Source organism: Octopus bimaculoides, chromosome 23 (assembly GCF_046866305.1).
Source record: "Octopus bimaculoides isolate indiv1 chromosome 23, ASM4686630v1, whole genome shotgun sequence".
NCBI lineage: Eukaryota > Metazoa > Mollusca > Cephalopoda > Octopoda > Octopodidae > Octopus > Octopus bimaculoides.
The window spans coordinates 7,572,004-7,598,487 of record NC_142950.1 but is presented as its reverse complement, the minus strand read 5'-3'; the positions used below and the strand labels follow the sequence as shown (position 1 = coordinate 7,598,487).

General features: G+C 37.3%; 2 protein-coding genes across 5 annotated transcripts in view; one reads left to right on the top strand and one right to left on the bottom strand.

Moving 5' to 3' along the window:
* LOC106875447 (SCO-spondin) overlaps positions 1-8,022 on the top strand; it is a 58,939-nt gene extending 50,917 nt beyond the window's left edge. For both annotated transcript variants that reach the window (XM_089340076.1, XM_089340075.1), the window contains 6 exons: positions 694-846; positions 3,343-3,487; positions 4,600-4,715; positions 5,158-5,289; positions 5,817-5,922; positions 6,913-8,022. The gene's annotated coding sequence lies outside the window, so the exon portion shown is untranslated. The remainder of the gene's footprint in view (positions 1-693; positions 847-3,342; positions 3,488-4,599; positions 4,716-5,157; positions 5,290-5,816; positions 5,923-6,912) is intronic.
* A 131-nt stretch (positions 8,023-8,153) lies between these two features.
* LOC106875445 (phytanoyl-CoA dioxygenase domain-containing protein 1 homolog) overlaps positions 8,154-26,484 on the bottom strand; it is a 58,263-nt gene continuing 39,932 nt past the window's right edge. For 2 of the 3 annotated variants that reach the window (XM_089340080.1, XM_089340081.1), the window contains exons 3-5: positions 14,172-14,388; positions 12,609-12,697; positions 8,154-9,390 (exon numbers count right to left, since the gene is read on the bottom strand). In XM_089340080.1, coding sequence (XP_089196206.1) covers positions 9,044-9,390; positions 12,609-12,697; positions 14,172-14,388 — 653 coding nt within the window. In that variant the 3' untranslated portion in view covers positions 8,154-9,043. Of the gene's footprint in view, positions 9,391-12,608; positions 12,698-14,171; positions 14,389-15,165; positions 15,354-26,484 lie in introns of those variants that run through there. The other variant, XM_089340082.1, reaches the window with a different exon arrangement.

Genomic DNA, 26,484 nt, shown 5'->3' with positions numbered 1-26,484 from the left:
ACCAACAGACACCCCCACACACATCTTTTACCTGTTTCAGTCATTTGACTGTGGCCATGCTGAGGCATTGCCTGAAAGTGTTTTAGTCAGACAAATTGACCCCCGGGACTTATTTTTACCAAGCCTATTACTTATTCTATTGGACACTTTTTGTTGACCCGCTAAGTTATAGGGACATAAACACAATAACACTGGTTGTCAGGTGATGATGAGGGACAAACACAAAAACACACACACAAATAAATACAGGCAATAGTGGTGGGACAAATACTGGTGTTTGTAATGTTGTAATGTTTACGTCCCTGTAACTTAACAGTTCGGCAAAAGAGACTGATACAATAAGTTGCTAGCGATCTATCGCTAAACATTACTTTTGACGGAGTAATCTGAATGCCAAAGGGTTAAACCAGCCATTTTCAGTTCCAAACATTCTACCAAACATTTTTTGTTCAAATTGGCCAGATCTGGCCTCTCACACCTACCTAACAATGTTATTCTAAAAATAAGCAAACACATCATGGAAATCTCAAAACAACAAGATGATGCTTGATTAGTTCAAAGCAATATGAATGAATATTAAATTTGTGAAAGTAACCTGAATGCTAAAGGGTTAAATACTTTTATTGAAGTGTTTTGTTGAGTATTTCCTCGTTTACAGGTAACAGCGGTGATGCCTTTCCTTCTGTCTTGCAGGTCAGTGGAGTAAATGGGGCGATTGGTCCCAGTGTTCAGCTGCATGTGGTAGAGGACAGATAACAAAGAATCGTGCATGTATACCCTCCGGTGCTCAGTGCCCTGGCAAAAACACTGAACGCATGATCTGTATGAAAAGGAGCTGTGACAAAGGTAAGGCTTTGCTCATTTGAAAAACAACATAGAAGTTCAATGGGTTTTTTTTTTTTTGTCATTTTGGTCATTGGACTGTGGCCATCATGGCTCAGTGGTTAAAGTGTTGGGTTCATAATCATGAGGTAGTGAGTTCGATTCCTTAACTGGGCTGTGTGTTGTGTTCTTGAGCAAGATATTTTATTTCACATTACTCCAGTTCACTCAGCTGTAGAAATGAGTTGCAATGTCTCTGGTGCCAGGCTGTATCAGCCTTTATCTTCCTTCGATGGTGTGGAGAGAGGAGGGGCTGGTATGCATGGGTGACTGCTGGTCTTCCATAAACAACCCTGCCTGGACTTGTGCCTTGGAGGGGAACTTTCTAGGTGCAATCCCACGGTCATTCATGACCAAAGGGGGTCTTTATCCTTTTTACCGGGGTACCACCATATTGAAGGGTTTAGTCAAACAGATCAATCCCACTACATAGCATTAAGCCGTACTTATTCTGTTGAGCCCTTTCACTGAACTGCTAAGTTATGAGGATGTAAACAAACCAACAACAGTTGTCAAGCAATGGTGGAGGGACAAAGACCCACACACACACTCACACACATATACATAAATATATATACATATATCATCATTATCATCATCATTTAACGTCCGTTTTCCATGCTGGCGTGGGTTGGACAGTTTCGCTGAGGTCTGGAGAGCCAGCGATTGCACCAGGCTCCAATCTGATCTGGCAATGTTTCTACAGCTGGATGCTATAGTAGAAGACATGCTCTAGGTGCCATGCAATGGGTCTGAACCCAGAACCATGTGGTTGAGAAGCAGTTCTCTTAACACACAACCATGCCTGCACCTATGAGCCTTACCTGTACCTATGAGCCTTACCTGTACCTATGAGCCTTACCTGTACCTATGAGCCTTACCTGTACCTATGAGCCACTGTTGCACCTGTGTGTAAGCATATGTATGAACGAGGGAGAGAGATTTTTTACAAAATACATTGCTGCGTATTTTCAAGATTTAGTTCATGAGAGAACTCTAATTTGTGTAAAAACAATCAAAGTTTGAGTGTATATTATATAAGGATAGAGACACAGAAAACCAGATCAACAGATACTGATTAAATTAACTGTATATTATTTTTCCTAAACCCGAGTTTAGATTTCCTACAATACAAATTATTTATGAACCAGGGAAAGACAATATTTGTGTTTCTGTTTCACTCGTATACACCAGTTATTGCAAAATGAAAAGGAAGCGAAGCAAAATGAATCGATAATATTGTCACACTAACTCAGCATTGCTATGTGCTTGTAAATTTTACACTGTGATCAAGAAATTGAAGCTTTGGAATCATTTCTAATTCTTGTAGAAGATTATATATACCAACAAGAGTACTCAGATGACGGGTGCCAGTCATCGAATTTTATATACATATATATATATATATATATATATATATATATATATATGTATTACAAGCTCCCATCTATATATATTATAAGTTTCCATCAACCAGATTCACTCACCAAGTGTTGGTTGGCCTGGAGTTATACTAGAAAACACCCTCCCTAGGGTGCCATGCAGTAGGATTGAACCTGAAACCACGTAGCTGCAAGGTCAGCTTCTTAACCACATGGTCATATGTGTACTTAGCCACACACACACACACACACACACACACACACACACACAGGGAATAATGACTGAAATAAATCAACATGTATGCAGGTGAAAGTGTGGTTGTGTGGGAAAAAGCTTGCTTCTCAGTCCCACGGTTCCAAGTTCAATCCCACTGCATGGTACTTTGGGCAAATGTCTTCTATTATATCCTCGGTTTTAGGGTCTCAATTCTGTTGAGGTAGGTAGGTCTTCTTGAGTACAGCAATGGGCCACAATATCTCGGCCCTCTGCCATCTCCTTAATAAGGTTCAGCATTTTGAGATCAATACTTTGTCCCATGCCTTCTTGGGTCCCCCTCTTCCCCCAGCTTCCCTCCACTTTAAGTGATTGGCATCTCTTTCTTAATCCAACTGCTCTTGTCCATCCACATCACATCACCAGACCAGCGCAGTCTCCTCTCTAGCACACTGCATCTAGCTCCTCTTATGCCCAACTTCTCAAATTTCTCCATTTCAGAAGCTTCGACCATAGCAGCATGAACTGAATGTTGCATAACAATTTCGAAACTTCAAACGACATGAAATAAGTCAATTTTAACAGTGGACTTTTAATGATTGACTTTTCCCCTCCAAGGGGATTTTCAACCTAATATTTACATATTATTATTTATAGAATGATGTTATTCAAATAATGTTCTTTTCATTAAAAATTATTCCTTCTCCTCTTCTTCCCTCAATATTTTTTTTTAATTCACATTAACATTAAGTTGTATATATCACTTCAATGTTAATATGAATTTGCAAGCATAATAACACAGGAATTATCATGATTTTATGATATTTTTCATTCTTTTTTCGGTTTTTATGTTTTCCTTTCCAGAGAATGTTCTTAAACCTACCAGTGTTCTTCAGGGGAAATTCACCAAACTAAAATGCTGTAGCCAAAAAAATTGTCACAGATCAAAATACAAATGGTTAATGCCTGATGGGAAATTAATTGCACCAAGTAATAGTTCTGGAAACAGGTTTGTGTATTTTGCCATGTGATATATTGAAATGAACAGATACATACAGCTTTCTAGACATGTTTAATATAGATAATGTTCATGTGTGTGTGTGTGTGTGTGCGTGTGCGTGCGTGTGTGTGTGTATAGATATACATGTGTGTGTGTGTGTATATTTATTTATATATATATATATATGTAGATCAAAATAGTTTGATTCAAATTCATTGGTAGTCCTGAGTTTCAATTTGAACTAAACTGTTTTGATCTGCTCTATACATGTTAATCCCAATAAATTGGTTCAGTGCCCTTCTTTCATTTGTCCTCTCACTCATATGTATATATATATAGGTATGTATGTATATATATATATATATATATATATATATATATATATACATAGACTTGTGTGTATGCTTGTAAGTGTGTGAGTTTGCATTTCTGTCAAACCATCCAATGCATGCCAGCATGGAAGCTGGACATTGAATCGTGATGAAAATACTAGAGGAAATTAAGAGTTAAATATCTATGAGCGTAACCCTTATTTTCTGGAATAAAACAAGTTTCACCATCATCATCATCATTGTTTAACATCCATTTTCCATGATGGTTGGACAGTCCAACAGGAGCTGGTCAGCCAGGGAGCTGCACCATGCATCAATTGTCTGTTCTGCCATGGTTTCTACAGCTGGATTCTCTTCCTAATACCAACCACTTTACACAGTGTACTAGAGGTCTTTTTAATGTGGCACCAGCACCAGTGCTATACATGTGGCACCAGCACAGGTGCTATACATGTGGCACCAGCACCAGTGCTATACATGTGGCACTGGCACAGGTGCTTTATATGTGGCACCAGCACAGCTAGTAGTTTCTATGTGGAACCATCTGGTGACCACTCACCAGGAACTGGCATAGGTGTTTTCATGTGGCACCAGCACAGGTGTTTTCTACATGACGGCAGCACAGGTGCTGTTTACCTGGCCGCAGCACAGGTGCATTTCACCTTGCAGCTGCGAGGATGCTTTTTACATGGCACCAGCACAGGTGCTTTTTACATGATGTTTGCACTGGTGCATAAAGCAATCCTTCTTCTATGAAGAAATTAATTTTGCTAATGTTTTGAATTCTAGATTCTTTGCGGTCAATGAGTATCTAATCATAGAAAAGACCCAAAAGAAAGACAGAGGAACTTATCGCTGTCTGAAGATCGATGGTAATTCTGCAAAAGGAATTGAACTGCCTTTAGGTGAGTGGATTTTTAACTGATGGATGAAATATCTGGTACAGTTCCTTTTACAAAAATCAATTTAACCATGGTGTAATTAAATTAATATTTATTAGTGACAGAAACATATTAATACTGAAAGCTAATATTTATTCTTACTTAAACATGGATGTTCTGTTGGAACAAACTATACTGCAGTAGATTCTGTGAGAGAAACTCTCATCTTCGCTGCAGCACAGAATTTTGTCAGTGAACAGGTCGTGGTCTCAAAGTGACGAAAATATTTTGGCAAATTAAATTTAAATGTTGAAGTGAATCTAACGGTTTTTGTGTGTTTCTTAAATGGCTTATAAACACCTTCCACGCTGCAATTGTTTTCGTTCCAGCACACGATCTCAGATCAAGTCACTTGCTATGCAAGTACATCTCCGAAATTTATTTTTATTTTCTGTTTACCTTTCAGTTGTCCACACTTGTGACAGCAACCCCTGTCTAAACAAAGGCATCTGTAAAGACACTATTTTTTCACCTCATCGACTCTATAAAACTGTGTGTAAATGTCCGACTGGTTACCTTGGAAGTGTTTGTCAAATTGGTAAGTTAACCTGTTAATCTTCATCATCATTTGCCTAACATGGTGTCACCCGAGACCTTGTTGTTGCAAAGTGGATATCTTAAACCATTTGGTCAAATTCAATCAGCAAACATTCTGAAGTAATTTGTCAACAAGACGAGCACTTTACAAGATTTAGTAATGGAAGCAACGATGGTGGTGGTGCTGGTACTGCTCATAGTGGTAGCGGTGATGGTGGTAGTGGTGGTGGTGATGGTGGCGGTGGTGGTGATTGTGGTGCCCATAGTGGCAGTGGTGGTAGTGCTTGTAGTGGCAGTGGTAATGGTGGTGGTGGTGGTGGTGGTGGCGGCAGAAGCGGCAGCAATGGTGATGGTTGTGTTGATGGTGTTGGTGGTGGTGGCACTGATGGTGGTTGTTGTGGTACTCATAGTGACGCTGGCAGCAGTGGTGGTGGTTGTGGTGATGGCGGTAGTTGTGGTGATGGTGGTGGTTGTGGTTTGTTATATTTTAAAATGAAATAACCTTTAGCTTTCCCTGTTTCCTTTCAGATAAAACATCTCCTTTCTCAAGTAAACTAGCGATAATCTTGGCAGTAATCTTGATTATCCTGTTTTGTGTTCTCCTTGTGATATTACTGGTATATTTCTGTTATCGGTAAGTCTACAGCTATTACAATTCAAACTCAAATTATTATACCCGGTGATCTACCCCCCATCCCCGCACTACACACACTTTCTATCTCTACCCCAGATGACCCTCTCCCCCCAAAACACCACCCCATACATTAAGGGTATGCCCTGACACATTTCCTCTACTTCTTATTCTCTCTCTCTTTATCTATCTATCTCTCCCCCTCTCTCCTCTTTTTCAGCTGGGGTGGTCATGTATCTCCCCTACAGCATAACACTTGTTTCCCTCTCACCTTGTCCAATCTGTTGTTCTACTTCACTTATGTTCACACACATCCCCATTTTACCTTGAGGTTATGCCCCCGGCACATATCCTCTACCATATTCTCTCTCCCTCTCTCTCTATCTCCATCTGTTCATCTTTCTCTCCCTCTTTCTTTATCTCTCTCCCTCTCTCTCTCTCTCTCTCTCTCTATATATATATATATATATATATATATATATATATATATATATATATATATAGGTGCAGGAGTGGCTGTGTGGTAAGAAGCTTGCTTCCTAACAACATGGTTCCGTGGTTCAGTCCTACTGCATAGCCTCGGGCAGACCAAAGCCTTGGGAGTGGATTTGGTAGATGGAAACTGAAAACCCGTCGTACATATATATATATATATATATATATATATATATATATATATATGTGTATATATATATATATCTGTCCATCTCTCTTTGAAAAACCTTTCAACTATACAGATGAAAAGTTAAGCAGAATATGTAAGGTGATGTCAATGAATAAAAACAAGGAGAAAAGTATTACCTGACAGAGCATATTTAATGATCCTATAAAATTTTGGAAAAGATTCCCCTTTTCAAATAGACAGGAAAAAGAGTTTGGAGAAATGTGTTTCTATTGGCAGGCAGGCCATTCTCTTGTGTTGTAACTTTTTAAAATTTACTTTATTTTATGTATTTATTTACTGTATATATTTATTTATTTATTTATTTTCAGAAGGGGAAAATTGAAGAGATGTTTTGATAGTAAAATGAATGTCTTACTCGAATTTAACCACGACAGCACTTTCAACCCAAGTGATGATAATTCTAGGTGCCCACCTCATAAGGGGCTGAACAAAACAGAGTTTTACACGTCTGAAAAATTTTACCCTGAAAGTATAATTCGTACCACAACCATAGACGCTATGACAGAGGGAAAAGAGTGGCGAACAGGGGAGAATCCTACATCAACCCCGTCTTAGAAAACAACAATACTTTTTACTTCTTCTCCTGCTTACTAAGAAATATTCACTTATGCAAGATACTCCTCTTCCTCTGCAAATCAACCATAAAAATCACTCGTTTTGCATGGTTTGCATGCTTCTCTGTTTGGTCTTATTTAATTCATGTGTGTTTTTTTAATTTCCCACATGAATCTTTGATGTTAGCTTACATCACTTGAAAGAAGCCTCTTAAGCCTTTATAACATATGGGAAACTGCACAACCAAATGAGAAGGACAGCATTGTCTCCAGGTAAAAATATATTGAAAACTCCAAAAACAAAACTACCCCAACTTTTAACAAAGATTATATTTTGGTTCTGACTGGCAATTAATGATTGGTCTACATTAACAGCTGTGAGACAAATTAATTTGTGAATATTGTCATCAATAAAAGCGAAAAAAAAAAAAAAAAAAAAAAAAAAAAGATTAGAGAGAAAATAGCAATTAAGCAATAACAAATACGCTGCAATATATTGATCTAAATACAGAAGAAAGTCAATCAATCAATGAATCAATCGATCGCTCAATCTGATCGATGAAATTTCACTCTTGTCTCTGATAATCCGTGATAACCAATAATCATCAGAAAACGACATCGGGGAAGACATAGAGATGGAATAATAAATTAATAACTGAAAGACAGTTTTGTTAATTAAAAATTCTTTGAGGAGAAATTCTTTTTAAAGGCAATCAAAACCAAACAGACAAAACAAATAAATTAAACAAACAAAAACAAAGGAAAAGAAAATAACCCAAAACAAACAAACGACCATTCTTGAAATTCCTTTCCAGGTTCATCAATAGAGATTCATTATATAATAAAACTGACTGATAATATTTTTTCAGTTGTTTTTTTTTGTTTTTGTTTTGTTTACGTAGATTCAGAAACAGCAGCCAAATCTCCATCACATCACACCCTACTAAAACAAACAAAACATAAAAAGAGAAACAGAGGGGTGCAAGCATGGCTGTGTGATAAGAAGTTTGCTTCCCAGCCACACGGTTCCAGGTTCAGTCCCACTGCATGGCAACTTGGACAAGTGTCTTCTACTATAGCCTCGAACTGACCAAAGCCTTGTGAGCAGATTTGGTAAATGGAAACTGAAAGAATCCCATCATTTATATATATGTATGCGGAGTGTGACTTTGTGTGTGTGTCTGTCCCCAGCCGTTGTTTGACAACTGGTGTTGGTCTATTTACATCCAGGTAACTTAGCAGTTCGACAAAAGAGACCAATAGACTAAGTAACAGGCTTTACAAAGAAATGATACGTACTGGGGTTGGTGTCATGTAAAAGGCACCCGCGCCAGTGCCACATAAGAGTGCCCATGCTGGTGCTGCATAAAAGCACCCAGTGCACTCTGCCAAATGGTTGGCATAAGGAGGTGGCATCCAGCCACAGGAACCATGCCATAACAGACATGGAGCCCAGGCGGCCCTTCAGCTAGCCAGCTCTTGTCAAACTGTCCAACCTATGCTAGCATGGAAAACAAACACTAAATGATGATAGTCATGATGATGATGATAGGGGTCGATTAGTTCCAGTAAAATTTCTTCGAGGCGGTGCCCCAGCATGGCCACAATCCAATGACTGAAACAAGTAAGATAGAAAATTAAACAAAGAAACAAACAACTCTTTGACATTTAAATATTTATTTTATTCAGTTTTACTCTGGTAATATGAAGGTGCCTGGTTTTAATTATTGATCCCTAATGTATAATTTTATTCCCTGATGCTAAAAAATGAGCCAAAGCAAGTATTCTTCAGTCTGTGATTCAAAGAACTGTTCTTTTAATTATAAGGGTTACTTATATCTTAATACTGGCACCAATAAAACGTATTCCATACTGTCATAAAAGTTCATATTTTAAACCATTCAGGAGCATGATCAGTGAAGTTGTGAAGTTCATCTTTGCCGGATACTAATACAGTGGCCGGGAATGTCCGGGGTCTGTTTGGATCGTTAACCGAATAAGCATTCGTAGCTACGTATCGAATGACATAACCACACCGACGGCGATCAGAGAGATTTGGTTCACTGCCGTGCACTGTTAACCCATGATGCAATGACATCTCTCCTGCACTCAGCGGACATGGTACAGCCTTCTCCACATTGAACAGATTGAGGGGTATCTCTTGATTGGAGGTCAATAAATTCCCTTTTTCCTTGGCCTCTATGTGCTCGAAAATTCCAAATTTATGAGAACCTACACAAATGAAAAGAAAAATGAAACAATTTTTATTTATATCTTTTATTTTATTTTTTCTTTTATCTTTTACTTCTTTTAGTCATTGAATTGTAACCATACTGGGGCACCACCTTGAAGGGTTTTAGTCAAGCAGATCAATTTTTTAAAAAGTCTGGCACTTATTCTATTGGTTTCTTTTGCCAAACTGCTAAGTTACAGGATGTAAAAGAAAAAAAAATGTCAAGCAATGGGGGTATAAGCACAAACAACACACACACACACACACACATACATATGACCTTGTCAGTGCTGGTCCCACATAAAAAGCACTCAGTAATCTCTGCAAAATGGTTGATTTTAGGAAGGGAATCCAGCCATAAAAACCATGCCAAAACAGGCAGTGGAGTTTTGTGTAGTTCTCTGGGTTGCCAGCTCCTGTTAAACAATTCAACCCATACCAGAAAGTAAGACGAACGTTAAATGATAATGATGACAATATATATGTGTGTGTGTGTGTGTGTATGTATGTATATATATATAAATATATATATAGGATAGTTTGTAAAAATATATAAATCCGGAGGAGAAGCACATTCTAAGATGTAGAGCAGTTAATATTATGGTGGGGTAGGCCGGTTTATGGGGTTACGATGGGTTTCTCGCTGATAAGGGGTTTAGCCTTATGGCATATCTTTAGACCCCAAACACTGCTGGCCGTCTGAAGATACACCATAAGACTAAACCCTTTATGACCAAGAAACCCAGGGTAACCCCATAAACTCGCCTACTCCACTATAATATATGAGTGAGATCGTTGCCAATTCGAGTGAGATCATTGCCAGTGCCGCTGGACTGGTTCCTATGCAGGACACGAAACTCGGCTTGTGAAGACTTGTTGGGGCAAGCGAAAGTGAAATCGTGATGGCACCTGTGCCCAGTGTCGCTTTCCTGGCACTTGTGCCGGTGGCATGTGTAAAGACATTCGAGCGAGATTATGCCAGTGCCACGTAAAATACACCATTTTGAGCATGGCTGTTGCCAGTACCATCTGACTGGCCTTCATGCTGGTGGCACGTAAAAGCACCCGCTATACTCTCGGAGTGGTTGGCGTTAGGAAGGGCATCCAGCTGTAGAAACTCTGCCAAATCAGATTGGAGCCTTGTGTAGCCATCTGGCTTTCCAGTCCTCAGTCAAATCGTCCAACCCATGCTAGCATGGAAAGCAGACGTTAAACGATGATGATGATGATGATATGTTTTTTAGGAGAACTAACAGATTGAATTTTGTTGTGTCTAGGGAAAGTAATTATGTCAATTGGTTAAATATCCAACTAACTTATTGATTGTTTATTTGCAAGTAGCAATGAAAGACCTTTGACAAACAACAACAAAACAAATGACTTACTGTTTAACCAATCAATTAATTAGTTGGATGTTTAACCAATTGACTGATAATAAAGAAGCGCAATTGAACCAATGTATGTGTTAATAATGGCATAATGACTCTCCCTAGACACACCAAAATTTGCTTCAATTCACATAAAAAGTCTTGCAAACCAGATATGAATAACAGATTAAAATAAAGTTAGATTTAATTGTAAAGCATCTGACTCGACAGTTCATGGATCTGTACTTTGAATGTAATAGTCTGATATAAATCTCAGCAGCAGAAGTCTGCCTATTGTTTGTTCAGTCTTGCTCACCAACTAATTCCGTTCTTTCTTTTTTTTTTTTTTTTTTTTTTTTGCCGAATAATAACATTTAGTAATAAAATGGCTGAAAGTGAACGCAGCAGTTTTCTAAGCCATTGTACTGACTATGAAACACTTACATAACTAAATCCGACTAGATCCAGTTCAGTGATGTTGTTGAGTGCATTCATGCATTATCAATCATTCACTCGAACAAATTGTCTTCTGCTCCACTCACAGAGTCGACTGGTATTTTGTGGGTGAAATTTTATAAATGGAAACTGTACCAAAGCTACACACGCACACACACACACACGAATATATTTAACGTATTATAGATCCATCTCAGGTAATCTTACCAACCAACTCCACATTGGGTATTGGATAACAGACCAGTTAACTAACACCACATGCCCTTCAGAGGTGGTTGGTAATGCTGTATTCTAAGATTAACTATATTCCTCATCAACTTGTTTCAGCCATTTGACTGTGGCCATGCTGGAGCACCGCCTTAAAAGGTTTTAACCACAGAAATCAACCCCAGGATTTATTCTTTGTAAGCTTAGTACTCATTCCATCGGTTCTCTTTTGCCAAACTGCTAAGTTATGGGGACATAAACACACTACTATCAGCTGTCAAGCAATGGTGAGGGGACAAACACAGACACAAAGACACACACACACATATAAATATATATACATATATGTATATTGATATACTTTGTGTATTGTAGGAGTATAATCATTTTATTGGAGATAAATTTTAGGAACAAAATTTTATATGGACCCCGGTTGAGAATCCTTGTTCTACGATGAAAACATGATTTAGCAATCCAATAAAATAAGTACCAAATTGTAGCAAGTATGGTACGTGTGTAGAGGGGGTCAGTATCGTCGTCGTTTAACATCCGCTTTCCATGCTAGCATGGGTTGGACGATTTGACTGAGGACTGGTGAACCAGATGGCTGCACCAGGCTCCAAACTGATTTGGCAGAGTTTCTACAGCTGGATGCCCTTCCAAACGCCAACCACTCCGAGAGTGTAGTGGGTGCTTTACACATATATATGTATGTGTGTGTATATGTTTGCGTGTCTGTGTTTGTCCCCCCAACATCACTTGACAACCGATGTTGGTGTGTTTATGTCCCCATAACTTAGCGGTTCGGCAAAAAGAGACCAATAGAATAAGTACTAGGCTTACAACGAATAAGCCCTGGGGTCGATTTGTTCGACTAAAGGCAGTGCTCCAGCATGGCTGCAGTCAAATGACTGAAACAAGTAAAAGAAAATATATCTGCTCGATCGTCCAAAATCCTCTCTTGAAGGCAGAACATCGAAACTGGTTGGAATCCGAAGAGGAAAAACATCTACAAGAATTACATTGAGTAGAACGGTTGAAGAATTCTATAATTCCTTGCAATAATTCAGAAAAAGAAAAGACACAGAAAGAAATGTCTGCAGGAATATCTCAAAATTCTAGGCTTCTTATTCTACTTGTCAAAGACATCATATCGGATTAAGAATCAAATTGAACTGTCTACATACCTGGAATAACTTGCATGCAACCATTATCAATGTCAGCTTTATCAACGGCAAGCCATGCAGTTACTACATCTCCGTCAACTCCCCAATATCTGTCAAAAGAAATTTGAACAGTTTTTTTCTCAAAAACCTAAACTGACTCTGAAGCAATGAAAAGTAAATTTTACCAGAAATTGCTCTTCGATTTCTCTTTTTTTTTTTGATTTTATTTTATTTTTAAATCAGAAAGGAGCACAGTGTGCCCGTTACATTTTATAAGGTATCTAAGCCCAGAGGGAGAAAGAACCGGTTATGAAGATAACCCCCAAACCAGTAACCAACCCCAAATGCTTGAAATAGAGTGGACTCTGCTAAATGCCAAATCCTCATCATCAGCAGCCTATCACATATACATATACACATATATACATATACAGATATATAAGGCTAGTAGAGTTAGAGGTTGGAATATGCACACACACACACACAAACACACACATGCACACACACACATACACATTTTTACATGCATATGTGTATATATATATATATGTATATATATATATATATATATATATATATATATATATATATATATATACACTAATGTCAAATCCATCTTCTGTTTCCTTCATCAATTATACATACACACACACACATTATATATGTGTATGTATGTATATATGTATAAATGTATGTGTATTGTTTTCAATGTGTATAAATAACACGGAAAAAATAAATAAATAGTTACCAGGGTAGCAAAAATTCACATAAGTGCCAATGATATTACATATGTTAGAAGTATAGAAATTTGAATACCACCTGCATTTGACTCCTTTTCTTAATTTATATACATATATATATATTACAAATAATATGTGAGTATATGCATATATATGTACATGTATGTACATACCTACATCTACATGTATATATAGATGCATATCTGGGTACAGGACGTCACAAGAAAATGTGGGCAAAATGAGAAACAGAACATAAACAGAGCACAGAAGACACACAGGCCACATAGAGAAGACTTCCTTCATCAGCTGCCACCATTCTAAAACTAAGCGTTTCGAAGAGTTAGGGCAGGACGCATTGTTAGAATGGCTCTCTCTACATATATATGTATGTGTATATATATATATTTGTTGGAATGGCTCTATATATATATGTGTGTGTGTATATATATATTTGTTAGAATGGCTCTATATATATATGTGTGTGTGTATATATATATACATACACACAGTGTAACTTTGGTTTATGAATGCCTCTCTTCATGAACAAATTAGTTTATGAACAATTTTTTGAACATAAAATGCCTCAGGGGATCAATGGTGTCTTGAATAATGAACATACATGCTACCAACAATGATTGCCAACAAAAAGCAGGAGAGCCTCAGTTGCTGTCCAGCTTTTGCTCTGGTGCACATCTGTGCTTGAATCCACCATGCTTTCTCTTGAAGTTCCTATGGGGAAAATAGGTTCGATTTACAAACATATCGGTTGATGAACAGGCTTCAGGAACAAATTAAATTTGCAAGCTGAAGTTCCACTGTATTTCTACCCAGTGGAATCTCTTACCTTACATCTTGATGCCAAGCAACATATTGCTTGGCACCATCCATCCGTGAATTTTCTTTGTCAGGGTATTTGCAGATGAAGCGGGAATCCAGCACAAAGATATTGTCACCAAGTATGGCGCGCAGTGGGTGTAAGATATTGGGGTGAGCTGCCATTTTCATCACCCAGGGAAGTTTGGTGTGAACATTATGTAAAGAATATTGCGAGTTTTCTTTACCTGAAGAATATAAAAGATATCGAAACAATTAGAATACGCAATTTGCTTTACATTGCATATCAAACGTTAATTCTTTGCACCTATTCTTTCATTCCAGACAGTGACCTGAATAATAATAATAATAATAATAATAATATTTTTAAAAAAGGATTGACGTAACTCTTCACGAAGGTAAATAGTCAAAACAAAGAGCGCGATTTTAGATGTTTTATTTTTTGAACAACATTTCAAACCAAAAGGTGATTGAACAACGTATGGACGCTGATTACTCACGTTCATAGTTTACGTTTGGTTTCTGAAATTTTGAATTTTCAATCACCTTTTGGTTTGAACTTGAGAAAGACAGACGTTCTGTCGAAATGTTGTTCAAAAAATAAAACATCTAAAATCGCGCTCTTCATTTTGACTAATAATAATAATAATAATAACAACAACCTTGAAAAATACCTTAGGAATAAGAACCCAGGTTCGAAATTTACCTAAGACACCTGATGAAGGCTGGAGGGTATATCAGCTGAAACATTGTGTTAACAACAAACAAGATGAGGACAAATATCCGTCAAATGTAAATAATGTAAATAATTCCTCATCTCTTAAATATAGAACTGTAATACATACATACATACACACATACATACATACATACATATATATATATATATATATATATATATATATATATATATATATGATAATACAGAGAAATATCATGGCTCAGTTGAAGCAAAAAAATAAATAATTAAATAAAATAAGAGGATCTGGAACCAAATTACTTACCAATTTCTTTTTCTAGTGCATTGAAATTGTGTACTAATTCTTTTACTTCTGTTTGAGTCAGCACAGGAATTCCTGTGACATAACCATCTTTGTTGAAATTCTGGCTGAGATTTGATGGAATACTGGCTGCCATCACAAGTCAGTTATTGAACAAGGAATGTTCTTTGGATGTAGGATTGCTTTTGACTGATTCTAATCACGTTCATATGCATACATATATGTTTGTATGTATGTGTGTGTGTATGTATGTATGTATGTATGTATGTACGTACGTATGCATGCATGTATGTGTATATATGTATGTATGTATATATGTACATATGTATGTGTATATATATATGTATGTATGTACGTATGCATGCATGTATGTGTATATATGTATGTATGTATATATGTACATATGTATGTGTATATATATATGTATGAATGTACGTATGCATGTATGTATGTATGTATGTATATATATGTATGCATATATACATATTTGTATACAAATATATGTGTATACATGTGTGTGTCCACACAGATACACTCATATATACATATATATATATATATATATATATATATATATATATATATATATATATATATATATATATGTGTGAGAAAGTTATATATATATATATATATGTGTGTGTGTGTGAATACATGCTTGAGCATATAAGCATGTGTGTGTATGTATATATATATATATATATATATATATATATATATATATATATATGCATACATACTTAAGCATATAAGCATGTGTATACATATACATATATGTATATATATATGTGTGTGTGTGCATGTATGTGTATATGTAAGTATATGTGTGTGTCTATATAAGTGCCTATTTATATATAAATGTGTTATGTTTGTACATTTTCACACACACACACACACACACACGCACACATACACACACAAATATATTTCTATGGATATGTGCTTATATTGACATAGGCGATTAACTGAAATAGTGACCATGACCGTAGGTGTTTTGTGTGATGTTCAAAGTTGGGATATTAACAGAGAGGATGAAGGAGATTGGATAAACAAGAGAACCAGAGACAGAGAGAGAATGAGAGAGAGGGGGAAGAGAGAGAGAGAGGGAGGAATAGAAAGAGTGTATCCCTTAGACCAGTTCTCTCCCCTCCTCCTCTCTCTCTCTCTCTCTCTTGATCAGGTATGCTTGCAAAAACGGTTAATCAGATTATACCAAGCTGAAGGCTTCCATGTTTACTAAGACGACATCCTTAAGCGACAAAGACATGTCCGAGTGCACTGCTAAGCAGTTTGCACTGTTTCAGGACATAGCTGTGTTAATGATTATTAGAATGACCAACCAAGGCAAAAAAAGACCCAAAAGACAAAATGAAAAAAATATAAAAAAAAAAGAAAAACGAAAGAGAAAAAATTCAGGGTTGCTTGCTGTGGGGAAATTTAATAGTTAAGTGTAGCACTAGCTTGCTTCTTGGTCGTTGTTACTAGCCCTGATGAAACCGTCCAACCCATGCCAGCATGGACAATGGATATTAAATAATGATGATGATGATGATGATGGCGATGTATTCTTTTATTCTTTTATCTGTTTCAGTCATTTGACTGTGACCATGCTGGAGCACCGCCTTTAGTCGAGTAAATCGACCCCAGGACTTATTCTTTGTAAGCCTAGTACTTATTTTATTGTTTCCTTTTGCTGAACTGCTAAGTGGTGGGGAGGGACAAACAGACATACAAACATATACATACATACATATTAGTTTTTTCCTTAAGGAGAAAATGTTTTTTATATTTGAAGAACTCTCTTGGTTCTCTCCCTTCCTCCACTTTTGACTTAGCAATTAGCTTACGACTTCTAGTTTACTTTACTGTGATCTATTTTGCCCTCCTCCCCCGTTTTAATTACTTAATTTAAACCTTTAGCATTACGTTTACAGCCCCCTTCCTTTCTAACTTTATGTAAACAAGCGTTCTTACTTCTAACGGTCACTTATTTGGCCATGTAATATTATGGCTCGTAAGTTACCTCATCATTTCGCATTTGTCATGCTTTTATATGTTGGTTCCCTGACGATGAATATATGTGGAATTCCAGCAGTTCTTACTTCTTTGGAGGAGTGCACACATATATTTTGAAACATATGTAGGAATTAAAGGAACTTTTATTTATATGCGTTTTGCTCCATTTATTGTTATTATTCATACATATATATATATATATTCATATATACGACGGGCTTCCTTCAGTTTCCGTCCACCAAATCCACTCACAAGACTTTAGTATATGTGTTTTGTTTGGCATATGTTCATCCCAAATAGAGAATCCCTGCAAGGTTTTACAAATTTTTACAGTATATATACATACTTATTCACATACACACACTCACAATGAGCTTCGATACAGTTTCCATCTCCCAATTTCACTCATGATGTATTGGGCCAGTCTATAACAGAAGACACTTGCCCAAATGGGATAGAACAGAAGACACTTGCACAATGGGATAGAACTCAAAACCACATGGTAACTAAGCAAGCATCATAGCCACACAGCCAATTCTGAACCTACATAATTATATTCAAATTTTGGCACAAGGCCAGCAATTTCAGAGGAGGGTACAAATCAATTACATCGACCCCAATGATCAAGTGGTACTTATTTCATCGTCCCCAAAAGGATGAAGGGCAAAGTTGACCTTGGTGGAATTTGATCTCAGAACGTAAAGACAGACGAAATGCTGTTGACTATTTGCCCAGCCTTGCCAGCTTGCTACCTTGTCTATTCAATATATTGAGTTCAAATTTTGGCACAAGGCTAGCGATTTCGGATGGGGATGGTAGTAAGTCGATTACATCGATCCCAGAACACAACTGGTATTTATTTTATCAACCTAGAAAGGATGAAGGGCAAAGTGGGCCTTTGCGGAATTTGAACTCAGAACGTAAAGTCGGACGAAATGCCCGGCGTGTTTAACGATTCTGCCACCTCGCCGCCATGTCTATTGCATATACTGGTGATGGTATGTGCGAGTACATTCAGAATTGATTGAAAGACTAACTGTTGATGTGTGTAAAGATAGAACGAAAGATAGAGTGAAAGAGAGAGGACAGAAAGACAGATAATTAATGGTAGTTAGAGAAAGTAAGGGGACAGAAGGAAAGAAAGAGAGAGAGAGAGAGAGAGAGAGAGAGTTGAAAGAATAGGAAATCATGAGACAGGAAAGATTAAAAAGTGCACGGGGGGCGAGATCAAACAAATTTCTTTGATCTCGCTGCTGACCCGTTGGGAAGACTATTGTATTGGCTACAGTTCGCTGTGTGCTGTGTTAGGGTACACGCGCACGCACGCACAGAAACAAACACATACGTATACGTATATGCATGCATACACACGCATGCACATATATATATATATATATGCAGGTATACATACACACATACGCGTACATACCTTCAGAAATATACAGACATAAATACACTCGCATATATACAGAAGTACACACACACACAGAGATACACACATACGTACGTACGTACGTAGGTACATATGCATGCATACACACGCATGCACATACATATACAAATATACGTACACACATAGGCGTACATACACTCAGAAATATACAGGCATTAAAATACACGAGCAAATATGCAGAAGTACACACACACACACACACACGTCTCTGCTCGTACAAAGCCCTGGTCGATCATACCTAAACAACAACAGTTAACCAAGAATTTGATACAAGTATATCCAAAGACAGAATCTCCATGGAATACAACAGAGTTAGTGACGATTCCAGTAATTCATTTGTCTGTTGTTGATATCAATCGTCTCAATTGTTTACACTCAAACATTTCACCACTGGGTTTTTTTTTTTGGTTTTTTTTTTCACCTTATACATTTATCCTCGTTTATTGCAGGAGTTTGGCGTCAAAAAAGCAGTGATAAATGAATCATCTCTACGCCCTTTGTAAAATCGAATGGTAGATTCATTGACACCAAAATTGCGACTCACAGCGGCAAAGCTTCCACCGTACCGTCGCGTATTTTCTCGAACCCCTCCAGAAAATACACTTTTCTGTACAATATTGGTTCTGAACCAGAGTCCATTTGCGAGTCCAAATAAGATTTCGTTGTTAAAATTTATGAGCAATAAATTAATTATACTTCTACAAAACGCAAACTATTTTGACAATTTTTTAATACAATTCCGAATAATGTTTAATTATTAAAATATAATAGGATTTTTTCAAATATCGAATAGCTATGAAGGGCCAGTAGAATAAAACAGGAATCAAAGGAATCCATCGGTAAAAAATGGTTGAGAACCACTGCTCCCATGTTGATGGGTACAAGTTACATACACCTTTGCAAAAAAATACGTACAAGCAGAATCGACGAATTGTCATAAATCAATTCCTAAAAAGCGTTACATGGTTCGCAATTGAGTACATCATGTTATCGGTGATAAACGAGTGTATGTGTACTAAATCTTCCCTTGCGTCCAACTAACTACACGAAGATTTGGTTGCTATTTCTAGCATGTCGACGAATTACGTCGAGGCCCTCACTCCCTCGTGTCGTCTGCTGGTTCTGTTGGCATGAAGTGTTTTTGCTCGAGAACAAAACGCACCACCCAGTCTAAAAATCGAAACCACGATCTCGCGATATAATAATAATTCTTTCTGCTATAGGCACAAGGCCTGGAATTATGCTAGGAGAGCGCTACTCGATTAAATCGAGTCCAGTATTTGATTGGTACTTATTTTATCGACCGTGAAAGGATGAAAGGCAATATCGAATTTGGCGGAATTTGAAACTAAGAACGTAAGTACGAACGAAATGCCGCTAAGCATTTTGTCGGGTGTGCTATCGGTTCTTTCAGCTCAACTCTTTTCAATTGTTCTCGGAAACATTAAATCAGTTTAACGAACCATTTCAGCAACGAAGAAAATATAAAATAGTTGGGAAAAACGTATTTCATTGATATCATTTTTATAACAGAGATATAAATTATGAATCACTGCTCACTTTACTATATAAATTCTATATTAATGAAAACAAAAAGACATTGGTTTGCTTATAAATACTTGATGCTTCCTGACATTAGTTAATTAAATAACAGTGAGTATCTGACTATGATTAATGTTTCCTCTCATTATTTAATAAAATAATTACGTATATCTATCAATATTAAATTAACGCTTCCTGTCACCTAATATAATAATTTTCAAGTTGAATTCCCTTTCGCGTAGCGCAAGTGGGGGAAGGGGAGGATAGTGAGAAAGGACGAGAGTTGCGGTCACAGGATATTTCTTTTCTTCTTCTTTTCTCTTTCTCTTTCTTTCTCCGCCTTTCTCTCTCTTTTCTATTGCTAACACACACACTCACATACAAATCAAGTGAGTGGTAGTAGCAAGTCAACTGCTGTTCTATCATTCTCTGTCTCTCTATCTCTGTCCCACTCTCTTTCTTTCTTTCTTTCTCTCTCTCTCTCTTTCTAGCTATCTATCCCTCCCCCCTCTCTCTGCAGCAAGCATACACACATAGTGACAATTAAAATGTTGATCTGTCATTCTCTGTCTATATCTATCTATCTATCTGTTTGTCTAATTGTCTGTCCATCCATCTATCCATGTCATTCTGTATCTCTCTCTCTATCTATCTATCTATCCCGCTCTCCATGTTATTCTATACTTCTCTCCCCCTCTTTATCTATCTATCTATCTATTTATCTGTCTGTCTATCTCCCCACCCCCTCTTTCTACTTGTAATACTTAGTTACTCCGAATAATTTATCCTCTGCGAATGGAGCAGGCAGGATCGACAGAACGTCGGAATAAATGCTTTGCTTCATTTGTTTCGATTCTTTACATTCTGAGTTCAAATGCCGCCGAAATTAACTTAGCATTTCATCGTTTCAAACTCGATAGAATTAAGTACCAGTCACGTACTGGGGTTGATAGCATCGACAGACCTGCTCCTTTCAAAATTACAGGGCCTGTGAATAACACGAAAACAATATTTAGTTAATTCAACGTCCTTAGTAGTCTTTTTACATTCTTAGGCTCACACGAGCCCAAAACAACGAGCAACAATGTTATCGTCTGCAAAACGCTCCGACATTGTCGTCTGCTTCCCACTAAAGACATAAAGACGTGTTTAGTTAAATTGCTCAGGTATCCATCTGTAAATGAAAGGCTTTCCCATCCGGAAAAAAAAAATCATAGTGGCTTGGGGCATGTATTTGAACGACACAAACGAATAAATGTATATTAAATAATACGGTGTATTAAATAATACACCATAGGTATATACACATATAGTTTACTGTTCCATTAAGGTAAAGCTAATAATAATAATACTAATAATATTAATTAATAATAATAATATTCCATTCAGAGAGCAATAAACATCATTTAATGTACAGTGTATTAAAATAAGAAATACTAATAGTTGCTTGTTATAGAAACACGTTGTTAGGCGTCTTGTTTTTCAAATAGAACAAACCATGTGCCCAGAGCCCGACGAGTGCTTGTAGACACAAGATATATTATTAAGTAAAAAAAGGTGGGGGGGAATAATCCAGAATCCTTGTCAGGTACCTGATCGATCTCAGTGGTGGTTGTGGAATATGAAATTGGGTGTACGAGCCGTGCCATGTTTGTAATATTGTGTGTGTGTGTGTCGTCTGCAGTGGGAACAGGGACAATTTTCTCTATGAAGGCCTTTTTTTAGTCTATCCACTGATATAGTGTCTTTACGACCATTAAGATCTATAGGGAAAAATTTATCTGCGCGTGAAAGAAAGCGGAAAGGACCTGTATACGGTGCTGTTAAGGGAGGTTTAACAACATCATTGCGCACAAAAACGTGAGTCCAAGAAGTAAAGCTTCATTCAAGGCTGAGCAAGAAATGCAATTGTCAAGTAGGTAAGAGATTTTAAACAGGAGCGATATATTCAAAATTGGTAAAACTAAAAATTGTCGAGGATAAATTAAATTTATTATTGTTACTGCATATGTCAGTGTTATTTAATTTCCGAACGGTTTTGCTGCCGTTTGCTTATGTAGTTTGATTTCTTTATCCATCAGTTTCTACTAAGATAGAAACGCGAGTAAAATTAATAATAGAGAAACGAAAATAAAACTTTGGAAATAGCAACGCCACCATAACTTACGTGGAAACCATGAGCGTGCTTTCAAGGGAGATAATCAGAGAAAGACTTGACAATCAACCTAAGATCGTAATGCATCATGTAAAGTAAATATAACAAATAATCCAGAATCCTTGTCCGGTACCGGATCGATCCCAAAATCTAATCAGTTCGTGCCAGTCATGAGGCCAAACATCCTTGAAAGTTTCATCCGAATCCATCCAGTGGTTCTTGAGATATCTTTTCCAAGGACAAACAAACACGACTGAAAACAATACCTACGCATTGGCGAAGGCGGAGGTAATAACATACAAGATAAATTATTGGTTTCTTGAAATTATCGTTGCTTCCAGAAATGATTGACCAATCACATCGTAGCAATTGGTACCAACTTCTTTTTTTTTTTTTTTTTTCTATTTATATTTGGAACATAAAAGGTTTGAACAATTTCGGAAAATATTTTTGATTTCAGATCAATTTTTTTTTTAATTAAAAAAAGTAATCAGAACCTGATTAGGATTAGGGAGATTTAGAGCAGCAGCACTTTTTTTCCCCCTTTCATTTGCTAGTTTTTTGGGGTTTTTTATAGTGAATTTCTTTATTGAAATGGTTTTTGATGTTAACAAAAGGTCAGTAATCGTGCTGGGTCGGAGGGAGAGGAGTAGTCAATATCATTGACTCCAGTACTTGATGGGCACAATTCTGTTTATTGATCCCGGAGCGATGAAAAGCAAAGTTGATCTTGACGGGATTTGAACTCGGAACGTGAAGGGCTGAAACGAACAACGTAAAACATTTTCGTCTTTTTTTTTTTTTGCTAGCTCTCTGCCACCGACTGATTATTGAAATACGTATCACGGTTGGTTGGCTCAAAAAAAAAAAAGATAAGAAAAAAGACAGTGATAGATAAATTAGTGATAAATGAATCCATTCCACGTTTTTTTTTTCTTTTTTTTATATGAAACGAATAATAGATTCATTGGACCAAACTCGTGGCTCACAGCATTGAACCTTCACCTCTACCTTTTCTTTCATATTTTTTTCCTGTTCACTGGACCCCATGTTGATAGTACTGTAGCGGAGATTCGAACCCTAACCGCTAGATACTAGGTTAGGCACCACGATTGGACCATCACAGTTTCACGTGATCGATCGACCAATTAGCTGTGGCGTGATATGGCTCACTTGGATATTCTAAAATTTAACCCCCATAGAGCGGCCGACTGGTTCACACGCCTCACCTCTTGCCAGGCAGACGACCTCTGGCGTTCGAGCAGGCAGCTTGGGACTCTTGCGTAGACCGATTCGGAACATTCACGCAATGTTCTGTAAGCAGCTTTTATGGATACGGCAGTTTTCTCTCCTCCCACTCGGCAATAATATTCTTAATATTTTTATTCTAAATAGTCAACGAAATATACCAGTGAGTAACTGTGTTATTAGTATCTTCCACTGTAAATATCCAGCAATAAGTATTAAGGTTAAATGCTCGTGAGTTGGCTTTAGTCATCATTCACGCAGCCAACGAGGCGTTCCGCACGTACGCTACAACAATGATGCTAAAGTCATCCACTTTGTAGATGCAGGTGTGGCTGTGTGATAAGTTTACTTCCCAACTACGTATTTCCTGATTCAGTCCCACAATGTGATATCTTAAGTACGTGTCTTCTGCTATAGTCAGGTCGACCGAATCCTTGTGAGTGGTTGACGGAAACTGAAAGAAGTCTGTCGTGTGTGTGTGTGTGTGTGTGTGTTTCTGTCTGTGTCTGCGTTTGTTCCCCACCACCGCTTGTCAACCGGTGTTGGTGTGTTTACAAAATAGACCAATAGAATAAACACTAGGCTTAAAAGAATAAGTCCTGGGGTCGCGCCATTCAACTAAAACATTTTCAAGGCGGTGCCCCAGCATGGCCTCAGTCCAGTGACTTGAAACAGGTAAAAGAGAAAAGATAAGTAACTGCCTCATAAGAATTTAGAGACTGCAAGGGATATGAAATATAATCGTTTTAACTGTAACTCGAAGTAGAAAAAAAAGTTATAATCCTATCTTTTATAGACACAAGGCCTGAAGTATGGTAAAGAAGGGACAAGTCGATTATACAGATTCCAGTGCTTAACTGGTACTTATTTTATCGACCCCGAAAGAACGAAAGACAATATCGAATTTGGCGGAATTTGAAACTAAGAACGTAAGTACGAACGAAATGCCGATAAGTATTTTTGTCCGGCTTGCTAACAATTCAACCAGCTCGCTGCCATGAGAGAAATCTATAAATAATGATTTCAAATTTTAGCGCAAGGCCAGCAATTTTATCCCCCAGCGTTCAACTGGTACTTATTTTACCGCCTCCGAAAAAGATGTAAGGCAAAACCGACCGTGGCGATATTTGAAACTCAGAACGTTAAGACGGACAAAATGCCGTTGAGCACTTCTCTTGGCGTGTTAGCTAGCAGAACCGTTACCAAGACGGGTAGAATACTTAGCAGCGTTTTCTTCTAGTTCTTTACGTTCAGAGTTCAAATTCTGCCGAGGTCGGCTTTGTCTTATATATGTTTCAATAAAATAAGTACCAGTCAAGAACTGGAGATCGATGTAATTGAATTCCTCTTTCATCTCAAAAACTATTGGCCCTCTGCCCAGATCTACTACCATTGTTTATACCATTATCTACTTCAAGTCCCACCGTTAAAAAACAATTTATTAGATAAATAAAAATGCAAAACCAGTTTTGTTAACCACAATAATCATTCTTAGAATTTGTGTACACTGAGTATATAGGGATAAATTATCGAGGAGGGAGGTGTAATAGCTCGCAGGTGTATTCCAGCTTCCAGTTAACCACATCAAGTAGTAAGATGCATCAAGGATCGCTAAGACTGAGCAATCCGGCTGTAATTTTTCTGATGGGTAAATCCTGGTTCGCTTCACTGGATTATGAATATATTCTCTGGAGTGTAAATCTAAAACAATTACGCTGTGTAATAAATCCAAAATAATTGTGCTGTGTAATAAATTGCTAAAATTTCAAGAAAAATTTGCTGCGCGCGCGCGCGTGTGTTCCCCCACCATCGCTTGACAACCGGCATTTGGATTGCTTACGTCCCCATAGCCTAGTGGTCCGGCAGAAGGAACCGATAGAATATATACAAGACTTTAAAAATATATAATAAATATGTATTGAGATCGATTTGTTCGACTGCACTTTTCAAGGCAAGCGCATGCTCCAGCAAGGCCGCAGTTCAATGACTGAAACAAGTAAAAGACAGAAGATAAAAGATGTAGGAGTAATTGCGAAAGACGAAATGATGAGAATAATAACCGAAATTATCGATCGTCCCCTAAACGAAATGGAAGAAAGGAAGAAAGATTTATTCGTCTCTATGACTTAAATTCAAGATTTAAATTGCCTTCAGATTCCACAGAACAACTGCATGACTCAAATAAAAGTGACGGCATTCAGAACGCAAATAATTTTTAAAGAGAAGTGCTTTCAACTTTCGACGGCTTTTATAGTATTGATGTAGACAGGTTTGAGTTTTATGAAGAGATTCTGGATTATAAGAAGATGCTTCTGAAAAGTCGCCAAAACATTCAGATTTCTAAGACTGAGGAACATCTCAAGTTTATTCTTCAGTATGGAGATGGAAATAGAATTTTTTATTTTTCTCTCTTTCCGAATTTGTAAGGAAATATTCCGATAATGCACACTATTGAAATTTCGATTGCAAGGCGTTGGTAAACTTTCGGCAATTTGAAGCAGATCTTATTATTTGAGCGCTTCAATGAACCAAGAATTAATATCGGCTTTAACTAACCTCACCTACCATCGCGAGGTCCATCTCTTATTGCGGTGTGGTGGCTCGCAGGGCCGGATTAAGACCCATAGAGATTCTTAGCACTTAAAAGATTTTTGTGACCGCCCCTCATATATATATGTAATTCAAAATATAAACGATAATAAATCAGAGAGCGCTTGCTTAATTGTTGCTCAGATCATGTCATACGATGTAACACATCTGCTTCTATACTTAGTAGAGATAAGGCATCCCGAATATTATTTTACCAAGTTGAAAGTGATTTCTTTTGTGTTATAAACCATTTACCATTTTTGTGGAGCACCCCTTCTCTTGATGCCCTAAGCATGTGATTATTTTGCTCGATGGTTAA